Source organism: Aethalodelphis obliquidens, unplaced genomic scaffold (genome assembly GCF_003676395.1).
Source record: "Aethalodelphis obliquidens isolate GAN/ISIS:26980383/991018 unplaced genomic scaffold, ASM367639v1 scaffold20, whole genome shotgun sequence".
In the NCBI taxonomy this organism is placed as follows: Eukaryota; Metazoa; Chordata; class Mammalia; order Artiodactyla; family Delphinidae; genus Aethalodelphis; species Aethalodelphis obliquidens.
The window spans coordinates 18270786-18289996 of record NW_020837964.1 but is presented as its reverse complement, the minus strand read 5'-3'; the positions used below and the strand labels follow the sequence as shown (position 1 = coordinate 18289996).

General features: G+C 56.0%; 1 protein-coding gene across 5 annotated transcripts; it reads left to right on the top strand.

The window, feature by feature from the left end:
* The first annotated feature begins 163 nt into the window (after positions 1-163).
* PLA2G15 (phospholipase A2 group XV) lies at positions 164-17545 on the top strand. 5 transcript variants are annotated; one of them, XM_027119518.1, is made up of 7 exons: positions 164-1342; positions 2529-2746; positions 10050-10206; positions 12560-12674; positions 12929-13027; positions 13531-13630; positions 15631-17545. In XM_027119518.1, exons 1-7 carry the CDS (start codon positions 1320-1322, stop codon positions 16140-16142), a joined length of 1224 nt encoding a protein of 407 aa, XP_026975319.1. In that variant the 5' UTR covers positions 164-1319; the 3' UTR covers positions 16143-17545. The 5 variants fall into 5 exon arrangements, with proteins under 5 accessions (XP_026975319.1, XP_026975316.1, XP_026975317.1 ...); XM_027119515.1 differs by having other exon boundaries at positions 181-1342; positions 12560-12678; positions 13406-13630; XM_027119516.1 differs by having other exon boundaries at positions 183-1257; positions 12560-12678; positions 13406-13630.
* Positions 17546-19211: the final 1666 nt, after the last annotated feature.

Here is a 19211-nt window from a genome sequence, read left to right as displayed (position 1 = left end):
AGGCGCCCCGCGGGGCGGGGCGGCTACCGGCCCCCGCCCTCTCTGGGCGAGTTACCTGTCGGCCCCGCCGGCCACGTGACCGAGGGCGGCCCCCGGGAACCATGCGGGAGGGCCGCTAGACTCTAGCCCTACACGCGCACACTCACAAGGCTGGCCTGGGCTCGCGCTCCCCCAGCGGGCCCTGCCTGACTTCTGCGGCGACCCCCCTCCCTCTCCGCTCCCCCACCGGGCCTCCGCCAAGGAAAGAGTAAAACCAGGGGCCTTTTTTAGTCCGTAAGGGTCCTTTGGACTTGTGAAAATCACCAGGAGGCAGCCTGGAGGCTGTGGGGGTCACGACGGCGGGTCTGGAGGGGTAAAAGAAGTCACCCAAGGTGAAAGGGGCCGGTAAGAGTTATCAGGTATCACCCAAAGGCTTGTAGGGGGGTCGCCAGAGGTCGACTGGTGTGGGGGGAGGGTGGCAGGAAGCACGAGAGATCATTAAACCCATTTGAGTATTCACCAGAGGTCAGTGGAAAGGGTTTGTGCACACAAGTGCGAAGGCTGGGCCTCAGCCTGGCTCCAGGAAGTGCCCGCGGTGCCAAAGAGCGGTCGGAGGTGCGCAGGCCTCGGTGCTGGGGAAGGAAGCAGCGCGTCTCCCCCATCCCTGGCCCCAGCTCCCGAGAGCGGCTCCCGGCGCTGAGCCGGATGGTCCCGGCAAGGAGCCTCACCCCTACCGCACGTGAGGCCTGCCGCCTCTTTTCGCCCTTCCCCCTTGACAACAGGCCTGTTGCCTGGAGATGTGAGCGTGCTGGCCGGTGGGGGCTAGAGGCAAAAGTGCAGTGTGCCTAAGGGAGCCGCAAATTCTCCATCTCTTCTTCGGACAGCCCTTCGTGGAGGGCTCCCAGCACACTTTCGCCCTGTCGGGCTTGGTGAAGCTCCTTTACGGCGAGTTTCCAGGCCGCCCCGGATTTTCCCGAATTCTCCCGTTTATGTGACTGAGAAACTGAAGAAGAATCCGGCGGGAAGAAGGGGCTCCAGCCCGGCAGGAGCAGACACTGAGGGTTGCCAAGCCCGAGACGGAACTGGGGCGGGAGCCGCACCTCACGCTTTCGGACAAGCTGGGCGCTACGTTCGGACCTTCAGACAACTGAGAGCGAAAGAACCCGGCGTAGAGGAGGCGCCTCCGAGGCCTTGCCCACTAATTCAAACTGCACCGCGTCCCCATTTGGCGGATAAACAGACTGAGGGCGCCCGGGACACGGCGGCTGGAAGGGAGAGGTATGTAGACTGGGTTTCCAGCAGTTTCGAGCAACCAGCCCTTCCCCTTGCGGTGTAGGCGAATGACCACGCTCCGCTGTCCTTGGTAAGACCGCCACCCTACTGCCAACCCGCTTGACCCCACCCCCGGAGGCGCTAAGCCAATCAGGCCCAGGGGGAGGAGGAAATGCGCTCTTCGGGTACCACCCTCCTCTAGATAAGCTTGGAATGTCAAATATTTGTTCGGTGGGCGGGGCGCAACTGCGAGTTAAGGCCCCTCCCCCACCCAGCCAGGAGCTCGCGTGCGCCAGGCTAAATCGGGCCTTCCTCCCGGCCACGCCCTTGCAGCTAATTGCACTTCACCCCAACAGCACCCCAGCCTCTCCTAAAACTTCCCTGGCGTGCATTGCCCCTTGTCAGGCTCCAGACTGGGCTCTGCTCCAAGACGACAGAGCCCCGGGCCATCCCGGCGCTACCTGATCTAAATCTCACCCTTCCTGGTCCCCCCATCCATTCAACCTTCAGACCTTCGCGCTGGGCCCTTCCATATTCTTCCTTCAGCGCGGGTCTCAAAGCCGGGTTCCCGGGGAAGCCTCCCCCTCGAGGTGCCGTCCTGAGCGCATTCCCATTGGAGAGGCATTCATGCGTGTACAGGTCCCTGCGGGGTAGTAACCCCAAGCGTGGGGCGGCTCCCCCAAAACTCCCGTGCACCTGTCCAACCGCCTCCACCTACATGACAATTCCCGATGTTTGGACTCTTGAAAAACTAAATTCGTTAAAACAACCTTAGGCCCCCTGCTTTGCTGAGCTCCCTTACTCATCTTCAGATGGGTCCTCCCAGATCACACCATTAATACTAAACAACCCGCACTCCTGTCCCCCAGCCGGCTCTAGTCTCCTTTCTGCCAGCACTAAACCAGCTACTAACAAGATAAATCGTTTATTGTCTCCCTACCCCACCATCCACCCACCCGCGAGAATATCAGATCCTGGAGGAAAGGCTCAACCCCAGAGCCTATCACTGGGCTTGCCAGGCACATAGTAGTAGCTCAAGAATGAATGAATGGTTGACTAAGCTCTCTTCCCGTATCCATGAAAAGTAACCTTCCCTGGGGCCACAGGGCCTTTCACTAGAGTCTCATCTGTGCCCTTTCCTCCCCTCCCAACACACCCTTGCCCTAGTTAACCTCTGCCCTCCCTCCAAATTTTCCTCTCTCAAGGCACATCCCTCCTTAGCAGGGGTCCCCACTGTAGTTTGAGATTTCTGTATTTCACTGATAAATGTCCCCCAGCCCCACACCGCTACTAGCTAGTGTTCACGAATCACGAATGAATGAATCGGAGATACGGTACGCGGGAGGAATCAGCGAGGCTCCAACGGCAAACCGTACTCTGGGTACCTGGGAAAAAGGAACTTGGTCCATCGAGCCTGCCCGCAAGCTAGCGGAATCCCATCCTCACTTCAGCCCTTGGAAGCCTGCCACTAAGGCAGCCGGCGCTCCAGCCGCAGGTACGTGAAAGTCTGGGCAGATACAGGGTGGAGTTCCTCACCAGGGGAGTGTGGCTCTTCTCGTGGACTTCCAGGGCGTGTAGGAATGGTGTAAAACCCCCTCCTTGTTCCCTCCTGGGAAATATTCCGCTATCGAAGAGGATTCGACACTGGGTGCTTGCTTGGCGATCCACACTCGCCGGCCCAGGCCCATCCCCACCCTCGCGGTCAGCGGCCCCCAGCTGGGCCAGCTACGACCCTTCCTTACTTCCCAGGCCTCCAGAGTAGCAAGCGCACTAGGTTCCCCTGGGGTTCGCATCTCCACGCCTTTGCCGCCGAATAGCCTCTGAGTACCCACCAGAGGGCGCACTGACTCTGTAGACGGAGCCAGGTGTTGCGGGGCAGGGAGGAGGAGCTGGCACTGGAAGGCTCGACCGGAGGACGCCCCAGGTGAAAGGGGAAGCCCTTGACACCGCCCCCCAGGCCACTTACTTCCCGCTTGAGAGTCTTCGAGGCTCCTGGCTCTCTGGACATAGGCCAGGATTTTAAGCTTGGTCTTCAGGGCCCTCAAACTGCTCTGTTCCACTTTCACCCACCACTGTGCTCTACACTGCTGTGATTCTTCTGGTCTACAGACTGCTGCACATGCTAAGCTCCCTGCCTGGAGCACCCACCTACCTCATCATCCCTTTGTTTTCCTGGCACACTCCTACTTATCCATCAAGACCCATCTCTAATAATTCTTCTTCCAGGCAGCCTTCCTTGATGCCTAGACCAGGTTAGAGGCCCTGTTCTGGGCCCCTTGCCCCAGGTTCTGTCATTATTGGGTCAGCGTTGGCCTCTCATGACTCTAGGGAGGCTCTGGCAGCAGAGGAATAGGAGGCTGCTGAGCTGTGAGCTTTAAGGAGAATCATTTGCCTCCAAATAGACTTAGCTGTGGCTACCACACCAGCTTAGAAGCCCTGGTGTTGATTGGGTTGCCCCAAGCCCAGCCACCCACCTGGTTCAGGTAGGGAAGCTTGGAGCTGGGGCGAGGGAGGGGTGGTTGCAGAGGGCCCAGTTACAGAGGAGGGCAGAGGCTGCTGGCTGGATTCTCACCTGAGGAAGATACCACAACTGGCCTGGCTCCTCAGTCCCACCTCTAGCCTTTGCTCAGAATGTTCTGCTCTACAGGAACACTCTCCCTCTTTCCCAGAATTCACATCCAACCTGTGGACCTCTCAGTCCCTTATCTTCTTCTCTAGGTCTGACAGGCACCAGGACCCTATCTTGGAAAGGGAGAGGGTTATAGAGAAGGGGGTTCATCACTCATTGATTCAACATATATTGAGCACCTGCTGTGTGCCAGGGATTATGCAGGTGGTAACCGAGGAGGACAAATGAGGGGCTTGCTCTTCCAGCAATTATATTCTAATGGGAGCTAGGCAGGAGCTGCTTCAAAGCCAGTGATCATGTCTGGGCTGAGACCTAAATCAGTTGGGTCCCCAAAAGTGGGGTCTGCAAAGTGGTCCCAGTGCAACAAGTGCAGAAGTCCTGAGGGAGAATGAGGATATCCTGTTCTAGGCAGCAAGGAAGCCATTGAGGCCGGAGATGAGAGAGTTGGGGAAGAGGGAGAGTAGAAGTTGGGGGAAACCAGAATACCCGCCAGGGTCCTCACTCACTGTGAGTGAGATGCATATGATGCATGCAATGAGAGGGTCATAAATGGGGTTAGGTGGACAGTGATGGGGCCTGATTTAATGTTTAATGCCACAGGAATAAGGGCATAAGTTAGGACATCAGTAAGGAGGCTAGTATGGAGATGAGGGTAATGTGGCTTTGGGATGGTAGAGCTGGCAAAACTTGGTGACCACCTAGTTGTGCGTCTGAGACTCAAGGAGGTATCTTTAGTCCAGGATGACCCGGGGTCTGCGACCCAGGGGATCATGTGAATGATGGGGTCATGGTGAAAATGAGGGAACCTCACCCTCTGACCCCTCTCCATAGTGCCAGCACTGGTTATTACTGACCAGACCTTGGCACCCCCTACCCCAATGGCCATGGTCCTATCATCTTCAGGGCCTATGGGAGTGGGGCAACAGGGAACTGCTCCCAAGAACAGGGCCACCCTTTGAGAAGCCCATGGGCATCTGAGGCTGCAAGGCTGACAAGACATTCAGACTGTGGCCAGAGTCCAAGGCAGCCCAGGCTGTCCCGATCCGTACCCTACCCCCACTTAACCCGTGGCTCTGGACTCCTGCCTGTCCTAGCCCTGGCAGAAGGGTCTCTATTGTCTCTCATACTGGGCCTGCACCAGATTGGTCCTCAGCAGCCCCTCTGCTGGGGCCTGGGATGGAGGTGAGGGAGGCAGGGGTTTTGAAAGGGGGTCACTGGGCCAGGGTCTGAGGTGGGAGATAGTTGGACCTTAAGAGAGGAGGGTATTCCAACCACGAATGTGTTTCACTAAAAGAATATAGGAGGGGCAGGCCAAGATGGTGAGTAGATTCATTGAGGGTCACTGCAGAGAGGCTGGAAAGGGTCAGCCGTTGACCAAGAGGAAGAAAGGAAGGAAGAGAGAGAGGGAAGGAGGGAGGAAGGAAGAGAAGGAGGGAGGGAGGAAGGAAGGGGCAGGATAGAGGTCTTGGGACCAGCCAGGGATGACCAGGGTATTGACTGGCTCTCAGGAGGGGGTGTGTGAAGGATCAAGACCTCCAGTCTCCAAACATGCTGGTCACCCTATTCCAGAGTGACACATGGTACCAGAATATTACAGGTTGTCAAATCTTTGCCCACTCTATCCGCCCCGATTCCATGCACAGAGAGTCTGTGCCGTGTCTGGATCCCCGGTTTGCGTGGGGTGGGAGTGGTAGGGGGATATGAGGTCCCAACACCCCTTCCGGTCTTCAGGGGAACTAACCGATGGGCTGGCGCAGGATTGAGGCTCAAGCCCTCTCTTAACCCGGCGAGCAAACTGTTTATGTTTAGTCGGCGCGCGCGCGTGTGTGTGTGTGTGTGTTTGTGTGTGTGTGTGTGTGTGTGTGTGTGTGTGTGTGTGGCGGTGGGTCATACTACACTCCAGACCCTGAACCAGGCGGGACTGAACTCTCACTGGGAAGCGAAACACGCTGACCTGGCCCCTTCCCGGGCAGACAGCAGGTGGCCCCTGGGCCAGTGTAGCTTGAACCCAGATGCCCTCGGGGCAGGGTACAAAGAACCGACTTGGGAGTTGCCCAAAGGTCCTGGTCAGTCTCCTCAGGCTCGAGAACAGCCTGGGACTCACCTCTCCCCTTCTTCCTCTTGCTTTGACCCGGGTAGTTCAGTAGCGGCGAGCATTGGACCCTGAATTCCCATTCAGCCCGGCGCATTCTAGATCCCTCGTCAAGGAGGCGCCAGGAATCGGGGATGTGAGGGCTGCGCTGCGTGGACTCAGGGTACCGAGGGCTGGGCTGGGTGCCCAGCAGACGCGAGCTGGGTCTGATCAGCTGAGAGCGTGCGCGAAAGCCAGGCTGAGCCTCGGTACATCGATGCGCTCGGCGTGCAGCGCGGTTAAGGGAGTTGGCCAGGGATGAGTAGGGGCTGGGCGGCGAACTCCGACTGGGAAGGAGAGTTCCTATTGGCAGGCCGTTTGCAGGAGGCGGGTCCTGATTGGTCCGGCCTCTGTGAAGGCTGCGAGCGGCGGGGTTAAGCGCGTCGCCGCTGCCAGGGCCTAGGCGCGAGACCCCAGAACTGAATCCGCGCCTCGGACCTGCAGCTGCGGTTACTGCCATGGGCCTCCGCCTCTGCCCTTACCGCGCCGCCCTGCTCCCGAGCGGCCTCCTGTTACTCCTTATGCTCACAGATCTGGCACTCCCGGCTGGACGTCCGCCACCGGTGGTGCTGGGTGAGGCGCGCGTCCAGTCGTGGGTCCGTTCGCTCGTGCGTCCGGCTGGATGGGGTGCGGGCGGGGCTGTCTGCATCTGCTCTAAGCACGGGGTGAGGGAGCGTATGATTGTCTTGTCATCTGGGTCGGCCCGTCCACTTCCTGCTATGCTGGGCGCGGTTGTGGTCAAACTCTTGTCACCTTACCCTATAGAATATGGGGGTAAGTGGGAGGGTTACCACCCGTTTGCGCATCGGTACGCCTGTTCATCTCATTCCCAAGCCTCGCCTCATCCCCATTTTTTAGCTGGAAAGACCGAGGCTCTTTGGCCCCACTCCTGAGGGCCGGTAGGAGGTAGGGTGGCTTCGGAGTTGGCCCTCAGGGGCCTCAGCGTTGACTTGGGCTTGGCTTGGACGCTGTCTCCCTCCACCCTTCCAGCCCGACACGTTTCAGAGGGCATTACTGAAAGGGAGCTCTTTGGGGAAGGATTGCTCTCCTAACCTGCCACCAGGGCTCTCCCCTAACTTATCAAATATGTGGCATTGGGCCTGAGGGAGGAGGCCCAAGGGAATCTGAGGATGGCTATAGACAGAGGGAGGGGTTGAGACAATGGCTATGAACAGATGTCATACTGTACCCTTACTCCTGCCAGACCTACTTGGACTCCGTACGCTATGTTGGGGCTAGGCAACCTCCCCTGCCTACCTCCTCCTTGCTGCTGGCCCAGGCAACTGTCCAGGAGCCAGTAGTATTTCCTTGTGGTGGGTGTGGCAGGGATGAGACCTCTCTGTCTTGGGGTCTTTGGGTGCCTCATTCAGGCCATCACTCCCACGAAGAGCTAGTGTGTTGGTGGCCATCCAGGGCTCCTAAAAGCAGAGGCATGCCGAGGTATACATTACATACTGAGTCTGCTGCAGCATGACCCCCATGCTCTTTCTGCTGGGAGTATTTTAATGGGGATGATGCAGATCACAGAAGGGTAGGGTTAGCAGGTAGTGTGATCCCAGGGGTCCTCCACCAGGAGCTCTGGGCCAGGAAATGCTCCCAGGGAATGCTGGACCCAGGTTCACCACGGAGTTTGGGCAGATTTGGCCTTGCCTTCCCTAAGCGTGCAGGATGATTCCCAGAGGTGAGGTCTGTGCTGGGCAGGCACAGAGAATCCACTGACCCAGTCAGGAAAGGTTTCCTGGAGTACGCAGCTGGAGCTGAGTCCAGGAGAGAGTTCCAGGCAGAGGGAACTACGTATCAGAGGGAGGGAACTAAGCAGTCCAGGCTCTCTGGAATGGAGTGGGGGAAGGAGTAGATGGTGCAGGGCTCGTGACTGGTTGGGTCATCTGGACTTTGTCTTGGGAGCCTGCAGGGAGCCTTGTGTGGACCTAAGGAGTACTGAGTATGAAGGGTGTGGGATTGGGAAGTGTGTGGTCTCTGACCAGACTGGTCCTAGGCCTTTTCACCTGTATTGGTGCTAAATGCACTCATTAATTCATTCAGTTCTTAGTTATCCTAGATCACAGCAGAGGAGCCTCGGGTTGTACCTAGAGGCACTGAGCAACTGGAATCGTAACCTGCCCAGCTTCTCAGAGAATGAGGCTATTGGCATTAATCCTGGGAAACCCCATGGTGGACAGCAGACAAGCTGTTCCTGGACACAGAGCAGGGACCTAACCTTGGCCATCAGAGGATCAGCATCCAAGGGTGACCAGTCTCTGTGGGTGGGACTCAAATTGGTGGTAGAGGAAGCAGAGGCCAGAGAAGAGATACTGAAGGCCCTGGGTGGGGGAAGGGACTATAGCAAGCTATTTCCACCTCTCCCAGTCTCAGTTTCATTATCTGTAAAGTAGGCATAATAAGGATATTCTTCCCAGTGTTACTTGAGGTGAAAGGCATGTGGATGGCTCTTATCTAGTTCTAGGCACAGAGGGACCCAGGAAGTGACCATTGGTATTTTTAGAGGCCACACAGCCTGGCCAGGCAAAGGGTATCCAGGCAAAGCAGATCAGATGACTTCCTCTTTCAGCTATTTCCTCTCTGGTGGAAACAGTGACCAAGGTTTCTTCACTGCCCTGTCTAGTCCACAAGCATCTCATCTAGAGGCTGTCATGCTGGGGACTCCCCACTTCTGCACCACATCATGAAGGGAGGTGAATGCAGGTGCCACACCTCCCTCCCATGGCTGCACTGAGGACACAGTGGGATGGTGCACAAGGAGAGCTTGTCCTCTGCAGGGCTGTGTTCACAGCTGGAGGCCAGCGAATGCCCCAGAGAGCCAAACACTGGATCCTAAATGGGGTTTGGAAGGTGTCAAGAGAATGGCATGCGGGAGGAGGCGAGGCCTGAAAAGTCACTGGGAGTCAATGGACTGTGAAGGGCCTTGAATGTTAGGCACTGAAGCAAGGGGGGAGCGGGGGATGGGTTTGAGTGTCACAAGGGCCCCAGGCCTCTGTATAGACTGAATAAGTAGAGTGAAGTCATCCTTGGAGCCTGGTCACACCCACCCCCATTGGGCTGTAGCTGGAATGGTATGTTGCTTCAAGAGAGTCATTTCCAACACAAGTGTGCTAAGATGCTAGGGCCCTCCAGGTGAGGTGCACTCTGGAACCTTTAGAAGGGTTTAGCATCTGGGCTCTGGCCTTTAGCAAGCCCTGAGGACCTCAGTAGGCTGGCAGGTGCCTGCTTCTCTCAACTGTTTCTGTTCATTGCCCCCCTCCAGAGCCTATCCTGGAGTGCCTTCTTTGGATTTATTTTTGGCTGGTTAAGTGGCCCAGTGCTCTGTCCTGTTTCCCAATCCTTCTTTCAGAGTATACAAGACCCTGCCTATGAAGCCGAAACCACCGTCTGTACCCCGACACTGAATTAAATCTCGGAGACAGAGTTTTGGGTGAAGTAGAGAGGAATAGCTTTATTGCTTTGCCAGGCAAAGGGGGCCACAACAGGCTAATGCCCTCAAAACTGTGTGTCCCAACTTGGAGAGGGTAGTGAGAAGTTTGATAGTAATGGTTCAAGAGGGTGTGGTCAGCTCATGGAAATTCTTCTGATCGGTTGGTGGTGAGGTGAGTGGGAGTCAACATCATCAACCTTCTGGTTCCAGCGTGTCTGGGGTCTGCAGCATACCGGTGGGGGTTTCAGTATCTGCAAAACAGCTCAAAGATATTGTTGTGTGTGTGTATCCCTTGATGGGGAACCAGGACCTTGCCCCAAGGCTGCACTATGGTTTCTCTATGACTGTTTCTCCTTTGTCTTGCATCCCCTCCCTTCCCTAATTAACAACTGCATGAATCTGCCAGTTTGAACTCAGGAAAGGTCTTGGAGGCTGAATGAAGCCTATTTCCTGTAATCAGAGAAATGGGGAACACAGAAAGGCTTTTGTGCCTAGGAGCCCCACAGATATCACCTACTCTGCAGCCTGGGATAGCCGTGGGTAGAAGGCCTTTGGGTTTCCAGCCTGCCAGGCCCAGGGTCTCATTCATGCTCTATGTCCCCCTTCAGTGCCCGGTGATTTGGGCAACCAGCTGGAGGCAAAGCTGGACAAGCCGACAGTCGTGCACTACCTCTGCTCCAAGAGGACAGAGAGCTACTTCACACTCTGGCTGAACCTGGAACTGCTGCTGCCTGTCATCATTGACTGCTGGATTGACAATATCAGGTGGGGGCTGGGGCACAGGTGGGGCGCTGCTCGCTGACCCGGTCTAGAGACGCCTCCAGAGCCCATTTCTATCTCACCTGCGCCTCAAGAGATCTCAGGCTCAGCGTCACTGACCTCTCTCCCTTCCCATTTCCTCTGTCTGGTCCACGCCACCTTGGCACTCTCCCAGACAGAACTTTCTTCCCTTTCCTGCTGCTCCTGTCCCTACCCTCTCCAGTGCCTCAGGCCCTATTTGTGGTTTCTATGCTCCATCCCCTATTCACAGCCTCGCCTTGGCCCCCACCCTTTCCCTTGCCTCTGACTTGGCCACACCTGCCCCTTCCAGCTGCTTGGGGATTCCTTTCCACTTGCTGTTCTTTCAGCCTGGAATCACCCTTTACTCCCTTTGCCTGATAAACTCCCTCCCATTCACTCTTTAAAACCCAAGCCTGCTTTCTTTGTGAAGTCTCCCTGCCAATCCCCAGAGCTCTTTTTGTTTCTGTGTTAGTTTTTTATAAATTTATTTATTTAATTTTTGGCTGCGTTGCTCGCGTGGGGTCTTTGTTGCTGCGCGTGAGCTTTCTCTAGTTGTGGCGAGCGGTGCGTGGGCTTCTCATAGCGGTGGCTTCTCTTGTTGCGGAGCACAGGCTCTAGGCACGTGGGCTCAGTAGTTGTGGCTTGCGGGCTCTAGAGCACAGGCTCAGTAGTTGTGGCACACGGTCTTAGTTGCTCCACGGCATGTGGGGTCTTCCTGGCCCAGGGCTTGAACCCGTGTCCCCTGCATTGGCAGGCGGATTCTTAACCACTTTGCCACCAGGGAAGTCCATGTCCAGAGCTCTTAACCTCCCCTTCCCCCTGGCCACATGCCTGCTCCTCTAACCTGCATTCCCTGCCTGCCAAACATTGTTTCCTAGGATATTTCTTCCATAATAAGATAATCATGTAATGAGACTTACTGCTTATTGAATGCAAACACTATACATTTTACATACTTTCTTTTATTGAGTCTTACAGCAATCCAGTGAAACAAGTGCTGTTTTTAGACCTGTTTTACAGATGAGGAAATCTGGAAGCTCAAAGAGGTTACAAAATTGCTTAGGGTCACTTAGCTAATAAGTGACAAACTAGAATTTGAACCCATAGTTGTGTGCCTCTGAACTAAGGTTCCCGCCCACCCTGAGCTCCCTGAAGGCAGGGACTGTGTCTCTTTTATCTTTAAAGCTGTAGGACCAGAAACACAATTGTTTTTCAATAAATATTTGAGCTGAATGGAGTCTTTCAAATTAAGATTGTTTTTTCCCCTGGAGACACACTAGCTGGTTCTAGCTGGTTCTCTGGGCACCCTGCCTTTCCCTGTTGTTTATGACCCCTGCTTTGTTGACTCTTTCCTCCTCCTTGTGCGATCAGGGTTATTTCTGGGATGTTGATCCGCATTTCTATTTTTGTGCAGAAGCATGGTCTCAGGTATTGCCAGTTGGAGGTACAGGCTGATACTGAGAGGGGCTTATCTACTTTTGTTGGGCTCTGACCTCTTTAGACTTGCATCCAGCACAGAGTACTTTGGCTTTCTAGAACTTTGCTGAGTGGCCATTGGGATGATCTACAGATTGCCCTGGAGAGAGTGGGTCCCCAGGACTTTGATTTGGGCCAGTGTTGGGTATCTTGTCAGCTTTCTGTGGCTGATCTTTAAGGGTGGGTGGGACTCAGGACCACTGGGGACTGCAGGTCTAGCCTGTGTTTTCTCAGGCACATTTGCCTCCTTAGTATCAAGGGAGGCCAGAGCAGGGTTCCTGGCCTGGCACAAGGCTTTCCTCCTGTCTTCCACCACCCTGTCCCCATCATGTCTCCAGGCCTTGCCCACCCACTCACACAGCAGCCACAGGTGCTCGGGGTTTCTCTGTCTGGTTCTGTTGTGTGTTGCATTCATCATCTCCTTTGCCCTGTGTTGTGTTATGGTGGGTGGCAGGAGCTGGATCCATGGAGATGGAGCAATGGGAGCCTGTGAAGTTAGGCTGCCTGCCTTTTGGGGTCAAGTGTGATGTTCATGGCGGAGCCAGGCCTGGCAGCCAGATCCCTCTCTAACCATATCTAAGACCTGCATTAGACAGTATGGGTGACATTGAGGAGAAGGGAATATTGCCTCACAGGGGTCCTGGAGTCAGTCTCTGGAGTGAGCCTTGGTGGGGTCCTCATTTGGATGTGGTTACTCTGATCTGTGCTTTACAAATTTGCTTTGTTACTTTTTGGTCTCCCCTATACATCTGACCAGACCTGAGGATGGGAAGGGAATGTGGCTCAGGACACAAGACAGTATTGGGACACACCAACTTAGGTGTCACCTCTGGGTCACTGGCTCAACATCCCCTCCTGGCAGGCTGGTCTACAACCGAACGTCCCGCACCACCCAGTTTCCTGATGGTGTGGATGTGCGTGTCCCTGGCTTTGGAAAGACCTTCTCACTGGAGTTCCTGGACCCCAGCAAAAGCAGTGTGGGTGTGTAGCCCTTCCTCATGGCCCCCAGGGAATGGGGATGGAGGTTCTGATGGACTCCGAGAGTGGGAGGAGCCCTGTTGGTTTGAGTGGGGGTAGCCTGTGAACCGTCTCTAATCAGTGTGGGCACAGAGCCCTATAGCACTCCTTCGGGGATCTCCCGGCTGTAGGTGTCACAGTCTCCTTGGCAGGCGTGGTGTGGGCAGCTGACAACGACTGTACTCTCTCTAATCCTGTGGATTTATGTCTATAGGTTCCTATTTCCACACCATGGTGGAGAGCCTTGTGGGCTGGGGCTACACACGAGGTGAGGACGTCCGGGGGGCCCCCTATGACTGGCGCCGAGCTCCAAGTAAGTGGTTGCTCTCATTTCCTCCCTGAGATCATGCGGGAGGGGGGTGGAGAGGAGGAGGTAACAGCCACCAAAGGCCCTGGGCCTTTCCCTTCTCCCGTGTCTCTGGCATCCAGCCCAGCCATCACAGGTCCTGTCCTTCCCCCACCCTCAGCCCAGGATTTCTGGGCCTCTGAGCCCTGGGGAGAGATAATGAGGCTGAGGAGGGGAAAAGGAGCTTCTTCTCCCTTCATGGAAATTGAGGGGAAACCAGACCCTCCCCACTTGGATTTTCACACACTCCCCACCCACCTAGTCCTGGGTCTGGCCTGAGACACAGTCAGTGGTTCAGGCCCAAGGACCCTTCCTGCCTGACCCCCGCCTGGCTCTGGCCTGCAGATGAAAACGGGCCCTACTTCCTGGCCCTCCGCGAGATGATCGAGGAGATGCACCAGCTGTATGGGGGCCCCGTGGTGCTGGCTGCCCACAGTATGGGCAACATGTACACGCTCTACTTTCTGCAGCAGCAGCCACAGGCCTGGAAGGACAAGTATATCCATGCCTTTGTGGCACTGGGTCCGCCCTGGGGGGGCGTGGCCAAGACCCTGCGCGTCCTGGCCTCAGGTAAGACCCTGCCTGGCCCAGCATGGGGGGTGCTGGTATCAGATGGCACACTCTCTTTCCCTCTACAGTGGCCTCCTGGGCCACCCTCACGTCTCTTCTCTTGGGTCAGGACCCTTCCTTATCCAGAGTTGTATTCTTTTCCAAACATCTCTTTCTAAAAGAGAATATAACACTACTAAATTCACCTCTCCGGCTGATGACTCTTGTTATCTGTGTAGGTTTCTTACAACATGTACACGGAGTGGCATAACCGTTGGTCATAGGGCACACGTGTACACACACACACACACACACACACACACAGCTTTGTCCTGGCTGGCCTTACTTGGTTTGATCCAAAGTTCTCTGGAGGAGCCTTCTCCCTCTCTCTTACCCCCATCCTCACTTCTTCATCCCCACCTTCACCCTAGAGAAGGAAGGCTGGGCTACAGTTTCCTGTTTGTGAGTTACACCTCCCTCTGTGGCAGCGGGGAGCCTCTGTGGGCCACACAGAGAGGAAGCAGGTGCAGATTTGTCTGGGCCTGCTTGCTTGGCAGTTGGGAAAACCACCTCCTTCCCTGTTCCTCCCCAGTCCACTTGCCTTTTCAGGACTGTTAGAACATACCAGCTGTAGCCCCAGGGCTTTCCTCCCTCTGCTAGGACTGGATGTGAGCCAGGGCTGTACCAAGCATCTGATGAGCTTTCTTCCTCAAGTGACTGCCACTGCCTGACCTGCTTATTGGTCACCTGATCGTTGTGATCAGTCCTCTCCCAGTCGTCACCCTGGATTAGCTGGACAGTGAATCCAATTATAGTGAGGACTCATCACAGCTACCTACTCTGTCCAGCCTGGACCTGAAAGGAGAGATGTGGGCCCTTCTGAGTTTGAGACAGGTTACCATGGTGGAGTTCAGGTACTGGCCCTTTCAGAGCTTCCCCATGAGTCCCCTTAGAGCGGTGGTCCCCAACCTTTTTGGCACCAGGGAATGGTTTCGTGGAAGACAATTTTTCCACGGAGGGGGCGGGGGGCTTGGGAGGGGTGATGGTTCAGGCGGTGATGCGAGTGATGGGGAGCGGTGGGTAAATCGTCACTCTCTAGCCCACTGCTCACCTCCTGCTGTGTAGCCCAGTTCCTAACAGGCCGCAGACTGGTAATGGTCCGCGGCCCGGGGGTTGGGGACCCCTTCCTTAGTTAGAGCTTTGCCTCAGATTCTGGGAGACTGCTGTCAGGCTCTGGCAGTCTGGGAGTGGGGGTGGGACAGGACGGGTGGTAGTCGTGGACCCTTAGCTAGGGGTTCCCTTTCCTGAGGGCTCCTAGAGCCAGGCCCCAGCAGGCAGAGCTGAAGGCCTGCAGTCAGTGGTGGGGTGATGGGTGGCTGTGAGTCCTGAGCAGGGCAGAGGCCCCTGTTCCCAAGTTCCAGCTCATCCTCTGGCGATCTCACTGGCTGGTGGATGCGTTTGTGCTGTTGGCATTCCTATGTAAGAAAGACTCTCACTTTGTCTGCAGCCTCCCCTCCTGCCCTGTCTCCTGCAGGCCTGGCTGCCCAGGTCAGTGCCAGGCAGGTAGGTGGGATGAGACCAGGGCTGGCTGGATGTAGGTCTGAGCCTAGGAAGGGGAAAAATGTTTACATAGCTCAATGTAATAAAAGATTAAGAGGACTGTGACTGTGTCTTTGGGCTGCCCACCTGCTGATTCACCTGTGACAAGGTCAGTACCCACAGGCCGGGTGATAAGTGCTCTGGGGAAGGTATTGTTTTTACCATGAATCACCCTGTGGGTGTGAGCTGCCTAAATCCCTGGTGACAAAATGCAAAAGGAAAGAAACAAATCTTGGTCATGTGCTTCCTAGATAGAGCAAAAATACAGGGAAATAGGGGAGTTGTCACCTCGTTAACAGCATAGAGATGCCAGAGTGCTGGCCAGGCCCGGGCTGGGGGCTGGCAGGGGCCCTGGCGGTGAGCATGCTGCCCAGCTGGCTTGCATTCCCGAGCACAGACTGACTGGAGTCCTCTATCCGCAGGAGACAACAACCGGATCCCGGTCATTGGGCCCCTGAAGATCCGGGAGCAGCAGCGGTCTGCCGTCTCCACCAGCTGGCTGCTGCCCTACAACTATACCTGGTCACCCAAAAAGGTCTTCGTGCACACACCCACAGCCAACTACACGCTGCAGGACTATCGCCGCTTCTTCCAGGACATCGGCTTCGAAGACGGCTGGCTTATGCGGCAGGACACGGAGGGGCTGGTTGAAGCCATGGTACCACCTGGCGTGCGACTGCACTGCCTCTACGGCACTGGTGTCCCTACGCCAGACTCCTTCTACTATGAAAGCTTCCCGGACCGTGACCCGAAAATCTGCTTTGGTGATGGTGATGGCACTGTGAACTTGCAGAGCGCCCTGCAGTGCCAGGCCTGGCGTGGCCACCAGAAGCAAGAAGTGTCATTGCAGGCACTGCCGGGCACCGAGCACATCGCGATGCTGGCCAACGCCACTACCCTGGCCTATCTGAAACGCGTGCTTCTCGGGCCCTGATTCCTATGCTGGGCAGGGCTCTGGGATGGCCTGGCCACCACTGCTTCTCCTGGCCTGTGGGGCAACCATGGCCCATGAGTTGAGCAGTTTGTGACTGATCATCTAAGGCCCTGGATCTTGGGTTGGGAAGTGGGGAAATGCTGGGTTTTTTATCCTTCCTCTCTGGGAATGAGGAAGGAAGACATAGTCTGAAGTTACTTGAGGGACCCTTGGAAAGAATGCTGCTGATGGTGGAATTGTGACCTCAGGACTGGCTCCGCAGGTGGATTGGCTGGCACCTGACCCCAATCCCCAGTGCTGGGGCCTTGTGTTCCTCCTACCCCTGTGGCCTTTTCACACTCGCCCACCAGGGCCTGGCTCCTCAGCTTTCTTGTGAGGGATGTTACTGAACTGTGGTCCCTAGGTTGGGCTCCTGGTCCCTAGGGTGTACCTTCTCACACATTGGCCACAAGTCAGCCTGCTACTGGCCACGGGTGGCTGGAGCTGCTGTCTTTGTGTGGCCTAGCTGCTCACACAGCCTGACTGTGGCTTTCTGGGGGCAGCCCGGTTCCCCCTGCAGGCAGGGGTGGGTTGTTACGCTCTCCATGGTTCCCAGGCCCTGGGGCATTCACTCCTACCTCCCTTACTTCTAAGAACAGCCTAGCTCAGGGCTGGGCAGCAGATGGACCCCCAGTTCTCGGGGCTGTGTCCCAGGAGCCCTGATCTCCTTGGTTGGGCTGTTGCCCACAGTATTGATGCTGCCTCCCTTTGCCCTGGGGCTGTGGTTCAAGAATGAGAGCAGAGCCTGGTGCCATGCCCTTTAGGTACTTATGAGGAAAGAGGACTCAAGGAAGCAGCCAAGGCCAATCAGAGCCACCCTGAGCTGCCCTCTTGCTGACCCTCCACCACATTGCCACCCTGCCCAGGATCTCTCTAGCGTTCACGTGGGCTGGCACAGGACTGAGAGGAGGTAGGACTCTTGCCCACTCTGCCCAGCACCCATCCCCACCAGGCAGCTCAGTGGTGTTTAGTCAGCAGGGACTTGCCCAGAAACTTGAGTGGGCCCCTGAGAGAGCCAGGTGCCTTAGGGGCCCCCTAGGGGTTTTCTTCCTGCTCCAGAGGTGCTGCATGGATCTCCCTGTGATAGCAGGGATGGAGGATGTGGATCTGCCTTGGTGGTCTCCAAGTGGGCAGTGCCTAAAGGCCAAGACTTGGGTCTAGCCTCTGGGGTGGAGCCCCAAAGCCACAGTCAGGCTGGACTGTGCTTTGCTCCTACAAGGTTTCTGTGAAGCAGAATTTTCTCTGTTGCATTCATAGCCAGCATCTGTCTCTCCCTTTGTTCCTGAGTGGTGGGCCCCACATGGGGCTCTGAGCAGGCTGTACCTCGATTCTGGCAATAAAAGTATTCTGGATGCTGTAAAGTGCCCTGGCCTAGCCTCTGCTCTGAGCATGAGAGGAAGGAGTCAGTGGAAGGGTGAGGGGACTAACGAGGCAGGTAATCAGAGGCTGGACCTTGACCTTTCTGGGGCCTTGATGGGTTCTCTCAGCACCAAAGCATGGCTCCTGTGCACCTCTTTGGGTTTTATCCTCCTTCCCCCTCTCCTGGGATCTAGTTCCCCTCCTAGGACTGAGAAGCAGGACCTGAAACATTCCTGTTGGAATGGAGCTCCTGCCCACCACCCAACTCTGCCGCTCCTATGTGGTCAACAGGCCCCAAATGTCACCCCACAGCTGGGAGCCAAGGACAATCCTGACGGTCGCGCTGTCTGGACTCTGCTTCCCATCCTTCTGTCCTCCCACAGCTTGCAGGTCTCAGCATCCTTTGAATTTTTTTTAGGATGCTACCCTTCTACTTTGTTTCATCAGTTCATCTGCCTGCCATCTGTCCCTCTTTGGGAACAGAGTGAGACTGAGGAGGGAGGGAGAGAGACCAAGATGGGCAGAGATAGGGACTGAAAGACTGGGGACCAAATGGAGATGGATAAGGACAGAGGAACAAAGAGTCTGAGACAGGAAAACGTGTGTAAGGATGGAGACTAGGCCAGAAGTCTGTGGTGCAGAGCCCAGAGCTGTGGGCCAGTGGGGGTGGTGGAAGCTCCAGTTCCTGCCTCCTCCACAGAAGCCTGGCCAGCCGGGGTTTTAGGTGTCAATACACTGTGGGCCGCTAGAGGGTGCTCTGAATCTTCTCACTACACCAGTTATTGGCCAGACCTGGAAAAATGGGTGGCCCAGAGGGTCAGGATGACTAGGAATACATAGGTCCAGCCGCATCGCTGGCCTTGGTAAAAAGGATGACAACGTGAAAGGGAGTAAACCCTTACCCCCAGATCCTGCCCAGCCTCTTAGTGCCCTGACACACACCCACTCATGGCCTTGCCGCCACCCTCTCACCCCTGATCTGTTTCAACCGAACTTCTACCCTCAGTTTCACAGCTGTAGAGACAGGGTATGGAGTCAGAGCAGGCTTCAGGACCAGCAGACTGGGGTTCAAATCTGAGCTCTACCACTTCTAGCCAAGTAGCTTGGGGAGTCTCCTGACCTCCCTAAGCTTCGGTTTGCTCATCTTAAAAATGGGGATGGGGACTTCCCTGGCGCAGTGGTTGAGAGTCTGCCTGCTGATGCAGGGGACACGGGTTCGTGCCCTGGTCTGGGAAGATCCCACATGCCGCGAAGCGGCTGGGCCCGTGAGCCATGGCCGCTGAGCCCGCGCGTCCGGAGCCTGTGCTCCGCAACGGGAGAGGCCACAACAGTGAGAGGCCCACGTACAGCAAAAAAACAAAACAAAACAATGTACATACCTTCATTAAAAAATACTTTAGTGGACTTCCCTGGTGGCACGGTGGTTAAGAATCTTCCTGCCAATGCAGGAGACACAGGTTCGAGCCCTGGTCCGGGAAGATCCCACATGCCGCGGAGCAACTAAGCCCGTGCGCCACAACTACTGAGCCTGTGCTCTAGAGCCCATGTGCCACAACTGCTGAAGCCCGCGTGCCTAGAGCCCATGCTCCGCAACAAAAGCCACCGCAATAAGCCCGCACAGCACAACGAAAAGTAGCCCCCGCTCGCCACAACTAGAGAAAGCCCGTGCAC